At 32.9% G+C, this 20,171-nt stretch overlaps 1 protein-coding gene across 6 annotated transcripts in view; it reads left to right on the top strand.

Annotated features, from left to right (window-relative positions):
- The first annotated feature begins 709 nt into the window (after nucleotides 1-709).
- Nucleotides 710-20,171, top strand: part of LOC112048194 (mucin-4) — a 131,181-nt gene continuing 111,719 nt past the window's right edge. For 3 of the 6 annotated variants that reach the window (XM_052883419.1, XM_052883423.1, XM_052883410.1), the window contains exon 1: nucleotides 711-878. In XM_052883419.1, the coding sequence (XP_052739379.1) occupies nucleotides 830-878 (49 nt within the window). In that variant the 5' untranslated portion in view covers nucleotides 711-829. Of the gene's footprint in view, nucleotides 879-20,171 lie in introns of all 6 variants that reach the window. The other 3 variants (XM_052883430.1, XM_052883427.1, XM_052883413.1) reach the window with 2 other exon arrangements.

Genomic DNA, 20,171 nt, shown 5'->3' with positions numbered 1-20,171 from the left:
CTCAGCAGACAATGCTGAGGACCAGCTTTCATAGAACACGTCGTTACAAGGAGAGATTCCAGCACTCCTTCATCTAGTTCTTAGAATGCAGTATGGAAGAGCTCCTGCACTTGCCTAAGCCCCTGGTAACGCTGCTGAGGATTAGTTCCCAATAGAGGAGCCAATAACTACATGAAAAAAAAACAAAGATTAAAACTTCACTAGCTCTACGGTAGAGATGAAAGAGAGAGAGAGGACTTACGCTGAGAGTTCATGAGTTCGATTTCGGCCCGCTGTACTTTTGTCATACCCTCCATTAACACCATCTTCATTTCCACTAACTAATTGGAGGGAACAGGATTATTGGTTACAATAAAAAGAAAGTAATGGCAAATGTTTTTTTTTAAAAAAGCTCTGATTAACGACAAATTGAGCTCAGATTTTCAGATCTATACTAATATTATAGAGCTGAAGAGATTGTTTGTTTGAACGAGCTCAGGAACTACTGGTTCGATTTGAAAAAAAATTCAGTGTTAGATAGCATGAGACTGTATATTATTTCCGTTTTCTTACGGGAACGCGCGGCTTCAGCTAGTAGTCTCAATAAACGACCTCTATGTGGTCCTATAGTGGTCGGTAAGTGGTACGTCTGAGCGAAGCCTTAGCCAAAACTCCCCATCCTCTCACCCTGACATTTGGCGAGCCCTCGCCCCACTACCAGCGTCCGAGCGCGGACTCGCGATCACTAGCGCGCTGCTCTCTCGCGCGTCGAGTCGTCATGAGCGGGTGGTGAAGTGGAAAGTGCAGTGTTTTCGTTTACGTATTATTCGTGATAGTGCTGACTGTAAAAATGAAGTCTTTTGGCGCGACTGCGCTGTCTGTGCTTGCTGTTTTGACAGGTGAGTTTTAAGGGCTCAGGTTTTGGTTTCAGGGTTTCCCGAATGTTAGGGAAATTTTCAGTGAATGATTTAGTTTTTACAAATATAGTACAAGATATATATTTTATAACTTAGGTTATATTTCTAATTCAGGTCTTGAAAATATTATTAGGAAAATTTTCATTGTATAATATTTCGTTTCCTAAAGAGTGATAATATTATTCTTATTGTTTTACTTTGGTAAAAGTTTTAGTTCAAAGTTTGTTAACTGTAAATTTTTGCCGGAGATTGAATTTTTTTGATTGCTATGTTAATTTCGGTGTTTTAGCGTCTAAAATTCTATAAAATAAACATAACTTAGGTGTCTGTATTATGTTATTGTTGCTTATAACGTCGAATTGTTATTAGAAATAAACAGACATTCGTGTTTAAGTTTTATAAGTTTTTAAATTTTCAATGAAATTCTTTTGTAATTTCAAATAGCTTCAATATTTTAATTATAAAATTTTTCAAAGAAATAGGAAAAGAAGTTGAATTGTTCTAATAAGTATTCTCTAATAATAAACGAACTTTAAAAAAGTGTTGGTTAAGTTTTGCATATAAATGAGATTAATTAAGTTCTGGTTATAAATTTAACTACAATTAATATGTATGTTAGTAATAGGTATAATTGGGTAAAGGAAGTATAGTACAATGTAAGTAGGTAACACCGAGTAGCATATTTATTGCACCAAAATACATACTTGCGGTTGAAATTTTCGCGCTGCGTTTGTTTCGCCCAATTAAATACACTGAACAGTGAACAGGGAAAAGAAACAGGGTTTAATTATTCATTATTACTGTGGATAAAGGAACTTAATAATGAATCACATTAATGCAATTAACGTAGAATTACTGCATTATAATTATTTTTAAATATACCAACAATTATGCTATATTACGATATATTACGTATAATGCTGTTATCTATAAATAATTTCATCTATATTTTTATAACGAGTTACGAATACAACATGTAAACTAATTTATTACCTAAAATAAAAGTAATTTCGCTACAGCGAACTTTAACTAACTATAATATTATATAGTATCTGATTTTTGAGTAGTTAAAAAACAATGACTTTACTGAATCGTGTAAAATATTGTTAAAATCGAAGATGCAAGTTCGACAATTTAAATTAACATTGATTTAATCAAATACTGACAAAACTTTCTTCGTATCTCTTGCGTCACTCCGTAGCTTGCAATTAAATGAACTCTCTTTTGAATATTTATTAAAGTCATAGTGAATATACAAAATATAATATGCTATAATATTTCGTAATATTACTAGGATTATATCAGTTACGTAACCGTTCAAGCCTCCAAAACAACCCACGTTTTTATAAATTATTAATTAAAATAGAAACGTGCTATACATTTACAATATTCTATCAATTAGTTTATCTGTCTGTGTAGTAATACGATTATTTACGAAAAAAATTAAAATGGACACCAAGTTATATTAACAAATTTTGTACCCGTAAATAACCCTGTCATTTGTTAAGCTTTTTTAAAGACTTATTTTTTTATTTTACCATTAATGTCTGGCCTTTAAAAAAAAATTAAATAAACCCAAAACGATACAAATCAAAGGTGTGTCTATGTGTTTCAAAGTTCCCAATTATTCATATATTTATGAATCATATTTTACTTGTCTTATTCACTCAAAATTATTATTGATTCCTTATGTTTTACATCTTTGACTGCTTGTAATTTCTAATTAAGGAAAATTCTGTCCGTGATTTTTATCTAACAGATACCACTTGCTTTTTATTCTAAGCTAGCAGCATTCCTTCTATGTTTCCTATTTACTTTCAATCTCAAACGACTGTAGAGTCAATACTGCCATGCTAAACGTGGATATAAAATTAGTTTAAATTCAAATTACCTTATCACAAAAACTTTAGATTTCATAAAAGGTACATAAATAATACTAAAAAGCAGATATTTTACAATTAAAGTAGGCTGGTAATAGTTATATTTTAAATAATAACAAAAACATTATATAATGTAACTAGCTGATGCCGTGCGGTTTCACCCGCGTGGTTCTCGTTCATATAGCCTTTCTTGATAAATGGGCTATCTAACACTGAAAGAATTTTTCAAATCGGACCAGTAGTTCCTGAGATTAACGCGTTTAAACAAACAAACAAACTCTTCACTTGCATGCAATTTTTTAGTTTTTATTAATGTTTTTAATTATATAATATTTGTCCTTCTTCCGTTACACATATTAGACTATACACTTGGCTAGAAAATGACTATAATTTATTCCTTATTTTTTTAAGCATAAGTTATAAAAAAATACTTATTTATATTATTAAAATCTATTATATTCTACTAATTAATTTATGCAAACACTCAATCTATACATTAGAAATTTTAATGGTACATTTTTGTACTTATAATATACAATAACCATAAAGTGTTGCTTTAAAGTTACCAACAAACAAACACAAACATAATAAAGAAAAATAAACAAATACAAATCGCCATCTTAATTCGAAATCTTTCAATTATGTTTCTGTAGCGTTTATATAAGATTGCCTTTAGAAACCGCATTAGGTTATATCTAATCCAATGAATTCCGATCACATACGTTCGATTCGATACGCTACTCACTTTCGTTCTTATAAAGTTGACAGTAACATATGGTTGTACGGGTTTACGTGAATGGGAGAATTGCTCGCAAAAACTACGCCTTGAGCAAGTATCCGATATATCTCCGTTGGCTTATAAAGACATGGTTTCTTAATCAGTTTCCGATATTTCATTGAAATCAAGCTGACGGATAAAGTATAAGTTAATATTATGATAAGAAATGACTAAGTTATGCGGTAACAAACATTTAAAAAAACATACGCCTCAAATTGAGAACCTCCTCCTTTTTTTGAAGTCGTTTAAAAAGGGGGATAGATTAAGATTTGATTGAATTTGTAGGCCATATATCTGGATCTACTGAAACGATTTTGAAAAATTATTTTACCAATAGAAAGCCACACTATTTGTGTGTTTTTTAGTAATAAATATATTATCCCCGTATTCTCACGGGAACGGGAATTACGCGGGTGATATTAATAAAGTTGACAGTTTTTTTTATAATGAATAAGCTCGCGCTTGTCCACGATCTCACCTGATGGTAAGTGCAGATGTAGCCTAAGTGGAACTCGCTTGCCTAGAAGATGCCTATTCACTCTCATCTTAAAGACGCCCAGGTTGTAAGAATTAGGAAATACCGACTTTAGGAGAGAGTTCCATACCCTAGCCATGCGTATAAGAAATGAAGAAACAAATCGCTTCGTACGAGTTTTAGGAATGCCAATGACGTAGGGATGGAAACCTAGTACTGTGCTATGGTAAAAATAATAATTATTTAGTGGTATGAGTTTACGTGAATGGTAGATATCTGTCCGTTGTTTTATAGCGACACGGTTTCTTAAACAGTTTACGATATTGAATTACATGTAATCCGGACGTGTCAAATTATTAGCAAACGGTTTGAGTAAATAATTAGAATCGCAATTCGAGACGGACAGATTTATTTACTTCCGTGTATCGATAGCACATTTAGGTTACGATTACAAAATGTCATCTAATACTAAAAGATAAAACCTCCAAAGTTAAAGTTAGTGTAAACTTACTTTATTTAAATACTGGATTTGGTGACCTTTAGGTATACCACCTGAAACGAACGCCATCTATTGAAAGTAAAACGTCCCTTTCAAAGTAAAAAGTTTTGGTTTCTCAGCTTTTTTCAACAAATATGAGGAAACCCTACTTTGCACTTATTTTTTTAGCTGTACCTATTATTAGTGTAAATAAACTATGTATATTGAAAACGGTCTTTACTGAGCTTTGGCGAGCAGCAATTCATTTTTAGAAATACTTAAGTTAAAACAATTGGACTTGGTTTCTTCATCGCCATCAATTTTTAAAAAGTAACACAGTTTAAGATCAGTTAGAAAATAAAATTCATATTCTATTGTTAAATCCGAGATCGAACCCATGAACTCATGATCCGAAGTCACAAAGGCTAACAACTGGACTGCAACTGCTAGACAGTTAATATAATGTTTATTTTACACCTCATTAAGATAATTTAACTTTGGTTTCATAATTATTCTTTGTTTAGTAACAAAACGAAAATCCTGTTAGTCTATTAATTGGTTAATTTAAATAGTATCTGTAGCCGTCACGCGAAGGTCGCCGTGTCGTTACTGGGCAGTGGAAAAACGGCCATTTGCCAAAGTATTTGGAAACCAGTTAATTGTGCTATTGCGGAGTAATTGTGATCTTGCGTAAGTATTGTCACGAGTAGTGCCGCGAATGTTGATCGACTGTGACAATGACAATATATATATATATAATGACAATATATACATTTATAGCCTTCTATATGATTTGTATATACAGGATGCTCGGGAGAATTTCCCATAAGTCTAGGGTTTAAATTCTTCAAGGAAAATTAATTAAAAATGTTTAAGGAATATTTCTTTTGTAAATAGGTCTTAAATAGTGTCCTTTAAACGCATCTTTATAATTATGACGTAGCCAAGTTTGACGTATTTTAAAATGCATAGATAGATAAAGGCGTGTGTTACATATATAGTCAGAATTATTTGAATTACTTTGTATGAGAACATAAAAAGTTTTTATATTTTAGTTAAAAAAAATTGTTATTACAGTTCGGCTCCTATAAGTGGACTTGTCAACACCTTGAAGTTATGGGAAATACTCCCGAGCATCCTGTATATGACAATATAACAAAACATATAAAAGGCTATAAATGTATAGCCTTCAATATGTTTTGGTTACTGCCTCGTTGGCTTAGTAGCTAGCTTCAGTTATAGGTCCTGGGTTCGACTTTTGGGATGGGCTTCTGAGTTTTTCTTCCTTCTATGATATTTTCAGTTAAATTCTTAGCCCGAAGATAGAAAGTTGGTATTAGAATGCCGTGTTATTTGTGAGTGTCATGTGCTATATTTTATAGCCGTATTCTAACGGGAACGGGAACTACACGGGTGAAACCGCGGGGTGTCGGCGATAGATAGAGTACATATAAAATATAAGAAGCAATAATAAACAAAACAAAATGAAACAAATTCTCCTATTCCCCAAAAGCTGCAGATAGCTGCAGCGCTGATTTTTAGTGCCAGTCTATAAAAGGGTTTACAGATTATATTTTAACTACGAGCATTATCTGCACGTCTAAACATAGCTGTTTATTTTTATCCCTCTACATTGTAAATAGAATATTTTGACCTTTCAAAACAGTTCATGAGTCATGCATATTTTGTTTTTCTGAGGGTCATAACGGGTCAGGACTTTATCTCAATCTCATAAATAAATTTGATTGCTAATGGTTTACGGTTGTAATTTTTCAAAAGGCATTGAACTGTGGATCGGGTTTTTTTACACTCCTGGGTGGTTCTGGTTTGGGTTTTATTCTAGTGCACTTATTATTGTAAAATTCATCATTATCAGCATATTTTAAGGGCCAGTAAGTAACTAAAGGGTCCTTCCTTATAAGAGAGGGGATATGTAGCTAAAACCACCTCACACCCACTGCTTTTAAAAATGTTATGCGGTTACAATAACTGATTTTCCGCTTTCCATTTGACGTCATTGTCAAATCTAACGCGTCATGTCAACAAAATGCCGTCGTGTTTTATAGCATGAACCCGTCTAACTCATATATAGAAGGGGAGCTGCGTTAGCCAGACTTACCTCAGTTATGGTAAACTGTGTAGGTTCAATCTATTTGTACCACCGTGTTCGACATACAGTTTTTATATACATGATCATTAACCCTTTGATGACAGCGGGGACAAATGTGTCCCTAGCAGGTTGATAAATAAATATAAAGCCAATACCCAAATCATTTTTTTATTAATGTTTAAAAGCATCTGGAGTTTTTTTTATCTTTTAACATTATGTTGGTATATAGACATCAGTAAATATCAGGCAAAAAGTATCAGCTATCGCCCACAGGGACAGGTTTGTCCCAGAAATTTCCAAAAAAACTATAATTATTTTAATAATGCAATATATTTACTATATGCATAATTAACTATTCTACATAGCTGTTATGATTATATACCCTCCCATTACCTTGCTGTCCTGAAAGAGTTAATTCATTCGTTCGTTCGTTCGTTCATTCATTCATTCATTCATTCATTATTTGTCAGTCCATCCTCCTACAATAGTTAAGTACCTACTTGGAAACCTACTATGGATTTGCGTACTACGGTAACTACGGAGTTGGAACCGTGGTGGCTTTGGAAGGTAGCAGGGCTAAAAACCTGAAGTGGCAATGGGCAGGCCACATAGTTCGAAGAACCGATGGACGTTGGGGTTCCAAGGTGCTGAAATGACGACGCGAACTAACTTAAACGCGAATTTAGTATTCAAGATCTTTTACTGCTGTGTAAATATTAGACTTCTAAGTTTGAACCTGCTACCTTTGAAAGCAACTACGGTTCAAACTCCAGAATTGGCTACCGTACTCACCTAAGATAGGAGAAAAGACTGACAAATTGTCACTCTTCATAAAATGAGAATGTCTGACTGACACAGGCAAAGTCTGACATGTTTCTGCAACTCTTTTATCTATAAACTCGAAGTTTGTAGGCACATCTTCACAGCACAATTTAAACGGTAATATTTCAACTAGAATAGCCAACAAAGCGTCAACAGTTACTTCATAGCTTCGGTTGGATTCACCACGGTATTGTTATGTAAACATTTCGGTGCCTCAATAGGATATCAAGACGGCCAGTCGTTGTCATTTGCATGCTGTTTAGGATTGAAGGCTGACTGTCGTGCATTTTGGAGATATTGTCTTTCGTATTCAAAAATAGTTTAAAGAATTTTATTTTTTGATTAATTAAATTAAATCCGGGTCACTTTTAGTATCTATGTTTGACTAATACAAAATTCTCTGATCTGTCTACGTATACCTAAATATTAAAACGTAAAGTGATTGCGTTCCGATATACCGACCATATGCAAACCAGCCTGAAGTATTAATAAATTTCAACCCTTGGTTGATATACTCGTAATTATAACCCTTACCTGACAATATATTTGAGTGTTTCTTAGTCAAGTTGTCTTTCAGTACAGCGAGAGTTTTCTTTTCATATCCTTTTTTTGAAGGCTTCTGTGGCGCAGAGGTATGCGTGGTGGATATACAAGATGGCTGGGCCATTTGAGGTATACTTAATTGGTTTAGGTCTGGCTGAATGGAGGTTTCGGCCGTAGCTAGTTACTAACCTACCGGCAAAGATGTACCGCCAAGCTATTTAGTATTCCAGTACGATCTCATGTAGAAACCGAAAGGGGGTGTGGATTTTTGAAATTGACGACCACAATTTTTTTTAAACTTTTTCTATACGATCTTAGGATTTTCAGATAAAATCCATCAATTAATAACTAACTAACTATTTCGATTTTTGGTATACGTTAATCAACAGTCAAAGAGTTAGTTAGTATGGTTTCAACTAATTTGGTTCATAATACGTTCAGTTGTTAACACAACACGGTCAAGTACAATGACCAAAAGATTGCATTTTTACTGCGAAAGTAAAAACAGTTGCTTGGCGTATTTTGGCTCTACGTATATATTGTTAAACATGCTCGTAGGTTCATTGGTTAGCCTATCTGGGTTCGAATCACGGGGTCCTGGGTTGAGCGAAGAAATAATTAGCTTTTTTGTCTTGTAAGAAAATTTCTTCTATAATTCTCAGCCCGGAGTGAGGAAGTTGGTGGTACACCCCGTTGAGCCGTTAACCCATCGGTCCCAGTCATATACTCAGAGGCACCGCCCACTTTAATATGACGCGAGTTTTTTAAAGTAGGTAGTAGTTAAATAATTGTGCTTCTGAGTATATATTCTGAGTATACATCTGATGGTATAGGCTGATAATCAATGAACATAACGCTAAAGTTCTCTGATCGCTCTAATGATGATGATATTTCATTAATCCTTCTAGTATGTCATTAAGGTGTTTTAGAAATTAAACTATCCTGAGTGTTATTTATATTAAATTTATTACAAATATAAAACTCGGCTAAACTCACCTGCTAGTTCGTCTCGAGCCGCGTTGCAAAAACTAGCTCATGACTAAAGGCCTAAGGAAAGGTGTGGGTTCGAAACTAGTGCGACTTTGACGTTGTATCACATGAGATTTAGTCGTGTTTTATAATAAATTTAATAATCTATGTGTTGTTATAGAATAGCAAAAACTTACACCAAAATCTATATTAATGACTTCTTACAGTCCAATTTAAATGAAACATGATATACTTAAGAAACTTAATCCTTAGAAAAACGTACGAAATAGTTAATTAGTTTTCGAAATTAGTCTAAAAGAAATACTGAATTATAAAAGATTTCGCTCTTTGTGTATTGCCTCCCTCTCAATGTTGGTACTTACATAATATTTTATGTGCAGATACTCCGTTTACTTTTTATGACTGGTTTATTTACATTCAATTGTTCAGATCGATTTGGACTCAATGTGTAGAGATTGGTCACTCTACAGGTTTCATCTTTTGAGAATACCTAAGTCTAGCTTCAAACAAGAAATAAATCAATTTTCAGCATGAATAATTTTCAATTGACTAATCTACCGTTTTGAAATTAGTCAGTAGGTACTGCTACCTTATAAGAAAGCAAGCAGATTTTACAATAGTTTTTGTTTTATATGTAATTTATTTTTGTTAATTCCCATTATTATTATTGTAATTACAGATTGTTTAATTCTTTTAGTTTTTTTTAATGGTAAATTAAGAGTTATCTAAAATTAAACGCATGTTCAGTTAGCCTTTAAGTTATTTTTTAATGCATGTTATGTTTAATTAGTCATAAGTTGTATACCTAATAAACAAAATTGGCTAATCTAATAAACATAAATAAATAGTTTATAGTAAGCATACTTTTAAAATATTTTCAAGATAGTGAAAACATAGGATTATTTAAAAAAAATTAAAATAGTTTTAAGTAAAAAATAGAAAATAACTTAGAAAAAGTAAGTAATTTTCTTTGATCACCAATTAATTTTAGTTAGGTAGGTCCGTTATTTAGTTTTACATTATTAGGGCTTTCGAAAAATGTAGTTTGCTTGTTGGTAGTTAATCCACCACCATTGCTTGCTAATTGAGCAAATTGATGTTTCTTTGATAGATTTTTTATTAATAAATTACATATAATCAATAAAACAAAGTCACGGGTAAAACCTTATAGCAAATAATCTCGGCCAAGGCTTCAGTGTTTCACAAACACATTAGAGATTCCGTCGGCATCCACCAGTTTTGTTAGGTTCATAGAAGGAACAAAAGATCTAGGTTTTTGTTACGAAACTAATTGTGGAATGCGTTGAACTCTTAACTTTGTGCAGTAGGCCTAACTGAGTGTCTTATATATTTAAGCGAGAATTCTTGAATGTTTTGTGTTTTGATATGGATAGATGTGATTCTCTGAATTCGGTCTTTATTAACTGACTTCCAAAAAGGAGGAGGTTCTACGTTCGGCTGTATGTATGTTTTTTTTGTTGTTTCTGCGTTTTAAATTTATTTTTGTCGGAGATTGTGAATTATAGAAAAATTAACCATTTTTTACGTTAGCACTTGTATTATTATGTGTTTAGAATGATATAGTTTATACAAAAATAAAGATACTTATTGTGCACATTGGAAAATTCAAGTATAAGTTAGTTTAAATATATTGATTGAAAAAAAGGTTTAGCGTAGTGTTTTGGGATATTCAAATAACGTATATTTTCCATTGATCTCTTTCAAGTAGCCGTAAACATTTTGACCCGTCTAAGGTTGATTTCTCTGAATTAAAACTTTAAAGGTATTTAGATGTAATTTTCTTTAACTATTCCAATATACAAATGTGGACAACTTTGAAGTAAAATTTTGAAATAATTTTGTGTCTTCATTTTTAATAACATCTCGATGATATTTTCACTAACAATTGCATGCCAATCAATTGTCTATTGCCTTCTCTGTCTGTGAAACATGCTTATTGCACCTTTTCAGTAAGATTTAGCGTAGAGTTTGTTAATTCTTTCTTAATTTTCTTGACTTTTTAATAATAATTAGTTTCGCGGTAACCGTGACAATTATAATTGAAACGCGTTACAATATCTATTGAAAGAAACAGCGAGATTGAAGTGCATCCGTATTAAACGCATATTGAAAATTGTGACAGGTTTGCGTAATGGAAATGTTTTCCAAAGACAATTCTGATTCTTTTCGTAAATGTTGTTTTTATGTTCAGTCTTCGTCTTGAAACCAATTTTTTTATACTTATTGTAACGTCTTGCGAACGATATTTTAATGAGAAAATCTATAATCTTAATGGTGGATTTGCGTTAGATATTGTACTTGTTTTTTGTTAACTCTTGCTTTGAAATGAAAATTGCAATGGAATAATATTTGTAAAGTTTTGTGTTTCATAAATAGCTTAATATACCACGGTATAGAGGTCGGACTAAACACTGAGAGGTCGTGGATTCGATACCTGTCCGTTGAATACACTCACTTCAGATATTTTTTTTACTACTTATTGGGCGGAAAAGGAGATGATTGGTCGTATTAAACAAAACGCAGCTAATTTTGTTTATGCTGAATCAATTAAAAAAAAACATCCGAAAAATGGGTATACGTTTACGCTATTGAATAATCAATTTAACTGTTCATTGATTTGTTAACTCAATCGCGACAAGCAATGCATTCCTTTACAACATTATTGTATAAGATGAATAGAGTCATCTTTAATTTCATGAAATCCTTGAAGTTACTGTAATAACTAATACATTGCTGTTTGCAGAGAATTTCTTGATAGGTTGTTAGTATGAGGTCGCTATATCTTGCAGTACCTAGTGAGTTATTTAATTAATTACGCTTCTGAAGGATAATGCTAGGCCAGTGGAATGTTACTTAGTTATTGAAAATTCCCTTACACACTAATATTTTGTGGAATAACCATAAAATTTTATGTGTACATTACCAGAAAATATATGTTTAACAGAAGAAACTACTTTATTAAGTACTTACTTGTTTTTTTTGCGGTTGCAAATCTTTTATTTTTTTATCTTTTCGCCTAAAAGTTTTTATATGTAACCATAAGGTATTTAGGTAATTCATTGAATTTGTATTATTTATATCTAAGTTCAGTTTAAATGACTAACTTTAAAATTACAATTTACTTTTATTTGCATATTTAGATATTATTGTAAATTTAACAGGTCACATAAAGCCCCTCAACGCAATATAAAAACCACCAATTAATCTAAGACACAAAAATAACATATTGCATAGGTTGACTAAGGTTTCAGAGTATTTTCATTAAAAAAAACGCTTAGTCATTATAAGAATCACGAATCGAATTGGTATTTTATAGAGTTCCAGAAGTCCATGGTCTTATTGATTTACATTAAATAATTAAGCGTAGAATTCGCTTCAGTAAAGATTGTTCACTAAACAAAGTCGTTCCGACGCAGATGCGATTTTTTTAAGCGGACGTTATATTCTAACAAAGCGATGATATCTGTTAATGGGAACACGCGCGAAACATTAATATTACCTATATTGAGCAATTAATTAAAACTAATATACAAATTCAAATATTTTTTATTGTTATTGGGCGACATTCATAGACAATATGAATGACATTCATACGTAAATTAACTTGGCATTATATTTTTATGAATGAAATAAATTATTATTCATATTTTAATGTAAAATCTGATCGATGTTACTTGGTTCATAAATTTAATTCGCTTTTTGATGTTTTGCATTCATGGATTAACTTCAACAAAAAATCAGTTGATTAGGTAGATTACTCTACATAATGGATGCATATTTCTCGGATTACAATACAATTAATTTTTGAGAAAAAAAAATTTTGAACAACTCCTGCTGTGCTCTCATAATACAATTTATCAGATAACGTCAATTGCATTAAGTGATTATTGTCCAATCAAAAAGTTACGTTTCAGGTCAGACAACAAGTATTTATGGACCTTTTTAAAACCGGCTATTGCGTACTCCATAGTGGTTGCGGGTCAAAGTATCGATTTATCTAAATTATTGCCCTTACATAATGGGTCAAAGTTTACACAATTGTTCTTATCTGCATATTGTTAGCTAATTTGTTTCATCGCAAGGTTATTCCTAACAGTGGGCGAGATACTTTAAGTCGTGATCGAAATTTATCGTTGTATGGAAGTTAGATTGGAACCTTTCGACATACTTGGGACAGCGTTTCTCAAATCGTGTTTTATGGCCGTGTGTAATATTAATTATATGAAGTAATAAACGTTCAATCAGCCTAATGGTAAACTTTTACATTTAAAGAGATTTTAAATTATTCGGCCCTAATTCTTAATTTTATTTAAATTGTAACATTTCGCGAGTGGCGGTGTGACATTTAAAAATATGTAATTTTGAATTACAAAACATAAAATGTCATTGGCGATTTGTCCCGAAATATATTACTAACCCTCCGAAATATCTTATAAAGTTTTATTTTAATGATATTGCTTTATTCCCCATTCTACACCCACACACACAAGTTATACGTTTTCAGTAATATTTCCCAAGTTAATCGTCGTGAATAAATGTCGAACATGACTAGTTAATATGTAAAAAAGTGCACATTAACACTCTTGTGCTCATTCATTTATGTATTAAATATTATTTAATACATAAATGTAATAACTGTACCACAAACTTTACCTCTTTTAAATATTAGAATTTCAGAGAGATAAAGTTTAATGTTATTGTTGGCTAATATTTGGATCTATTGAAACGATTTCGATTGAAATTATTTTATAACTAGAAAGCCACTTTTTTGTGAGTGACATAGATTTTATTCCCGTAATCTCGGACAGAAACTTCGCGGTGAAACCGCGGGGTTGGGGTTGCTTGAATCCTACTATTATTATAAACGCGGAAGTTCGGATGTTTGTTACTCTTTAATGCCGCTACTACTAAACCGATTTTGCTGAAATTTACAACGTAGTTAATACCCTAGATTAACACATAGGCCTTTTTGCATCAAGGAAAAATCCATGGTTCACGAGGGATTTGTGAAAAGTGAATTCCATGCGGACGAAATCGCGGGCGTCTGCTAGTCCTACTATACTATAAACTAGCCAAATGAAAATGAGAAGCTAAATGAGAGCTACATGTAATCCCTATGATTCTCCCGCCAAAACTCAAATTTACATTATACTACATAAACAGAATGTGTTGATATGTGAATGCCGGCCAGCCCCCCTAGCCAAGTAGCACGTCGATTCTCTTTCTACGATCGCTAACGCTTCTACTAAAAAAATATATGGGAATGACAGATCTTGATCACGTGACTTGTCCGATAGCAAATGTCATTCCCATACATCTTTCTAGTTTTCGAAGCGTTTGCGATCTTAGAAAGAGAAGAAAGGATAGAATAATCTAGATATATCTGTATTTCATCTCTCACATCGATCCTAAAATATCAACGTAAGGTTTTAACATGTTAATAATAATCCCATGCACATATTCTCGAAATGTTTACCTAATATTAAACAGAACGTATCCAATTTATATAAAGTCGTAATGCACTAATTGCTCAACCTCTGCTACTGTTACGGTGTAAAGAAATGATGTTACACAATGGACAGGAATGGCGGAATCGCATTTTTGTATTGTTTCACCGTTACGCACACTTTCACGGTCACAAATAGACGCGGCTTTCTTAAATGTGTCGTCATATTACACGCGGGTCGGTAGCGTTTACGTATACGGACTACAGGACAGAGCGCACCAAAAATCTGCTATTCTAGTACTAGATTGAGGATTAAATAGCATAATCAAGCCTTCTTTTTTGTCTGTTACCAACAAGTCAAATCAGAAGTATATAATGATTTATTTATTTTGCTATCATCCGCGAAAAGTCGACGAACCCATGCGACAACGTCACCCAGGTCCGGCAAAATACTCTCTACGTACGTTTCACCCCGAAACCGGAGCATCCTCAGGAGATGTTGACTCTACAACGTGCAATTGCACGTTGGACCTGGGTGACGTTGTCGCATGGGTTCGTCGACTTTTCGCGGATGATAGCAAAATAAATAAATCATTATATAATCATGATGAACTTCCGCAAAGTAACGCCTGCTTCTATCCAAATCAGAAGTAAGTAAAGTTATCAGGAATTAACAAAGAAAAGTAATGGTTATGTAGTAATTTTTCGCAATTGTAGTAAAAAGTACCTACTGTAACAAGCGGCGCTAAAATCCATAATATTAAGTTTATATTTACTATGTCGCTAAAGCTCTAAAGTAAAATTAACTCGTATATAAATATTTGGACATTTTAACCAGTGATATTACATAAAATATAATTGATTTTAATCCCTTGTATAACTAATAATGACAAGCGTTTTATCGTAATGTTCAAGCGTTATAAAAAGGTAATGTTCTAAAGAGAGATGTGATCTCGGCCACTTACGACTACGTACTCGTAAGAGCTTTTAGGCAAAGCGGCTTATCACTCGGCTTTACTCTGAACATTACTTTAAGTATCTATTTTTAAACAGATTAAAATATAACAGTTGTAAATATTTTACTATTATAATATTTATTATATTTATATGTTTAATATTGAATAGTTGTTTCATAATAATTTCAGATGAGTATATATTTTCGTAAATGCTTTTTAGTGCATGGTTTTTCAGCAGTCAGGTTTTTAGTTGTAATGAGAAAGTACATTAAAAACCATAACAGAAGTTATAAAACGCGTCAAATACGCTGCGTCTCGCCCGTTCAGTGTGAAGAAGCCTTTATGCTGTAGGTACAAACTCGTTAACCAAATGATGCAATGGCTCGGCTGTAATTAATTTCATGGCACATTTAGGTGGCTTTTCTTAACATGTGAAATCGTAAATAGTTTTGTTGTATTGTGTGTACGTAGGTGAAACTTTGAAGTTTAAATATTTTGTAGTCCATTTTTTGGGTTCCGTATCACTAAATGAATAATTATACTATTGTTGAGAGACGTGACATCCCACTGTATATGACGTCTGCTTTGGATTCGAGGATGTAGGTTTTAATCCGGTCAGGGGCATGCACCTCCAACTTTTCAGTTAAGTGCATTTTAATTTTAAGTAATTAAATATCATGAAAACGTATAACCTCAAACGGTGAAGGAAAAACATCGTGAGGAAACCTGCATTACTTGAGAATTTTCTTGATTTTCTAGGGGTGTGAAGTCTGCTAATCCGCATTAGGCCAGCATGGTAGACTAAGGCCTAACCCCTCTCATTCTGAGAGGAGATTCGTGCTCAAAAGTGAGCCGACTATGGGTTGTTAATGATGATGAAAGTAATAAAAAGGAACCCTTATAAAGTGACTTTGTTGTCTGTCTGTCTGTCAAACTAAATTTGTAGTAGATATTTTGATTACAAAATGCAAAAATGCAGTCACTATTCTTATCATCATTCCACGTTTTATTCTGTTTCAATAAAATTATAACAACGAATATCATCGTCAAAATACGAGAAAACTATTATATCAAAATCTTTCAAAAATATCAAGGTCATCTATACCTATACTAATATATAAAGCTGAAGAGTTTGTTTGTTTGATTGAACGCGCTAATCTCAGGAAAAATCCGATCCGAAATGGTCCAATTTAAAAAATTCTTTCAGTGTTACATAGTCTATTTATCTATATATTATCCCCATACTCCTACGGGAACGGGTGAAACCGTCCGGCGTCAGCTAGTAAAAAATATATACAGTCGAATTGAGAAACCTCCTTTTTTAAGTCGATTAAAGAAACGATTATTTTTAAAGATTAGATACATATATACTTTTTAGTATAATTTTTTAGATTTATTATTAGAGAGCACATTATTTATTATGCTTGGATAACATAGTCTGCTTAAAACATTGTGGAACCTCATAAAAAAGCAAAATGAGACACTTTAAACAACTTGTCAACACACGGAAGCTTTTAAGAGATTTAAAACACACACTAAAGATAACAATAAAATATTATAAAAAGGAAAGTGCGCTCGTATAATATCAGCCATTTATAAAAATAAGGTTTCCCTCTCAACAAATTACGTTTAACGTTAAGCCCGTAACGTAAAGTATCGCTTAAAACAGCCACACACGTTCCGATTCACAAGGTTATATTGATTATTTTGAATCAATCAACATACAGTTTCAATAAAAGTCCAATTGTAGAAACAGTAGTTTTAACTAAGTGTTTCAACTGAATAGTTCCCGTTGCTCCAGGACTACGGAAGTAAAAAGTGGCATTTTACGTTGTTAATGTAGCTCTTCATTAGTGAAAGAGTTTTTAAAATCTGTTTGGTGGTTTAGGTTTGATAGCGTAACAAACAAACAAGCTCACATTCGAAGATAAATATAAACTACAAGTTGCCAGAACGATATTCAATATCGTCTTTAAGTAAGGCTATCGGTGAAGGAAAACATCGTGAGGAAACCTGCACACCAGAGATTTTTTTTAATGGGGATGATGACTAGGTTTAAATATATTGATTTTTATGATACATTCGGTTAAATAAGGTCAAAGTTAACTAATTTATACATAAAAAGCAAAGATTGTCTGGATATTTGCAAAATAAATAAGATTATAAAATTTCAAAATGTATTAATTTCTTTTTATCGTAATTAGATGAAAATTCATACAGTTTTAGCTTCCTTACATTAAATGTGACATTTTTCAATAAATGAACTATAAACATAAACGTACAAATAACAAAGATATTAGTAATTGTTTGAACGCCAATACAAACCTAACGATCAGCGAGCCAACGACGTCACTAAATCGTGCCATTTTGTATGGAGCGTTTTTCAGGGATCCGCGGCAGTACCGCAAATGGGTTGATAACGACGAAGTAAGGCTATCGTGGAAGTTCCGGTCAGCTAGCTATATCGGTGCGTGTGTGTCAGCCCTAAAATATCGCTAACACTTCCAGTTTGTTCACAAGTGAAACCGCGCAAGCGCATCACCCACACACGTTTAAGTGTATGTAATTACTACTAACGCTGATGTGTGCACAAGCTCTCGTTTCTGCATAGCGAGACAGGTTGATTGGAATATTGTACTATTTCATTGTTTCGAAGGTATATTATGTATGTAATTAGTGTTACGTGATATGAATTGGAGCGAATATTCGGATATATTATAATTATGTTATATGTTTAGAGAGTGGAGCAAAAAGCCTTTTAATTGGATATTTTGGAGTGTAAAAAAAAGTTAAGTTTTTGCGTAACTAGAAGATGAATGTTTAAAAGATTTGAGTATGCGTATGTACTCTGGAGAACTTTCTTTTCATTTAAGTTTTTCTTTGTGTGTATATTTTCTACAAAAAGGGTTAATTCCAGAGAACGTTTCTCAAAGGTTATGAAATCTATCAGCATGTCAAGTCCTACGGTCTATAGTGATAGGTTTCTTAACATTTTACATTTCTGGTCTTAGTTGTACTTATACGAATTACAATAACACTCAATGTGATTTTTCAAGTTGTTGCAAGTACTACTTTCTATATTTAAAACCATCTCTTATTAACACCATGTGCCAGTCTGCCAGGTGACTAAATTAAAGGATTTCAATTATTTTCAATTCAATTAAATCAATTTTGGCTGGTGGGAGGCTTCAACCGTGGCTAGTTACCAACCTACCGACAAAGACGTACCGCCAAGCGATTTAGCTTTCCGGTACCATGTCGTGTAAAAACCCAAAGGAGTGTAGATTTTTATCCTCCTCCTAACAAGTTAGCCCGCTTCCATCTTAGACTGCATCATCACTTACCATCAGGTGAGATTGTAGTCAAGGGCTAACTTGTAAAGAAAAAAAACAAACATCAGATGGGATATCTGCTTGATCCGTCAATTAAATATAAAAGGAATGTATAAATCAGAGCTATCAAAAGCCTTAAAAAGCAGGTACGTACTAAAGATTAAATATATTTGATATGATTTTATATCCCTGAAAGGTGTACATGTTGATTACACCTGACCTTTACATGGTCGTTCAACCGAAATAATCTGTACTGGACAATCATACTTGACATATTTTTTGTCACCTTAAAGCATTGTATAAAAACATGATGTGGGTTCCGTCTTGCAATATGAATTAGTAGGTATAATGTTTCGCTAATCAATGTAAATTTGGTATCATCTTTAACCAGTATAGGCTTTATGTATAGAGTGATAGAGTTCATTATCAGTTGTCAACTGAAATATTAATTAGAAAATTCCAATCGTTGATTAAAGTGCTACTATGTCTGTTTTTAATCACAAACTATCAATTATTTATAATGGTTTCCGATGTAATTTTTGTACAGAATTAATACATTATCCGATTTCGAGTCCAAAATTATGTATCTCTGGTGCTATGCAAATTTCGTTTCTTGGTATTTAGGGATGACTGTTTTTGTAATCCGATGGTTATCTCAAAAGATTTATAAAATCTTGGGGACACATGTTTAAGGCACGGACAGCAAAAACATCGTAAACCTGCATTAATGTAGGTAGAATCTTTAAATAATAAAATCAGTAAAATTGGTAGTCTTTAACTTCAAAGTACTTAAATGGTCCACATTTTTGAATGTGTTGATTCTCTCACTGGATTGTGGTACGTTCATTCGATAAAGTTTTTTTTACAATTTATAAGGTTATGAAGTAGTAATTTGTACTTAAGACACAATACAGAGGGCCTAGTGGCAGTTTGATTCTGTTACTATCGCGTTAACGTAAACGCGAATTTCTAAGGAATTGAAATAGCGCCATCTAGTGGCACTACTGCTCAACTGTATCAATTCCATATAAATTCGCGTTTACGTCAACGTGATAGTAACAGTATGAAAATATTGAAAACTCCCACTAGGAACACAGAGCGCATTTAAACTTTATTTAAATGCGTTTAGTACTACTATATTTTAATGCAATAATTAAGTATCTTCTGAAACACAGCTGATGTGGTAGAGGCACCGCCAGGGGATCATTCAGCCGCTGAGTGTCGAATTTAACCTCTATTTGTTTGAGAATTTGACACTCAGCGGGTGATTGATCCTCTGGGGGTGCCCCTACAACGTCTATGAATTCCACTGTATGAGTTCACCCTCAAACTCCGAATGGACGTTATTTCAATATTTGCTCAAAGATACAATGATGTAGCCGCCGTACTATAGGTACTACATACTATAAAAAAGTTTGGTAAATAAAAATATACTAATTTATCA

Source organism: Bicyclus anynana, chromosome 1, assembly GCF_947172395.1.
Source record: "Bicyclus anynana chromosome 1, ilBicAnyn1.1, whole genome shotgun sequence".
Lineage (NCBI taxonomy): Eukaryota > Metazoa > Arthropoda > Insecta > Lepidoptera > Nymphalidae > Bicyclus > Bicyclus anynana.
The sequence above is the reverse complement of the archived record's forward strand: the minus strand, read 5'-3'. Positions and strand labels throughout refer to the sequence as shown.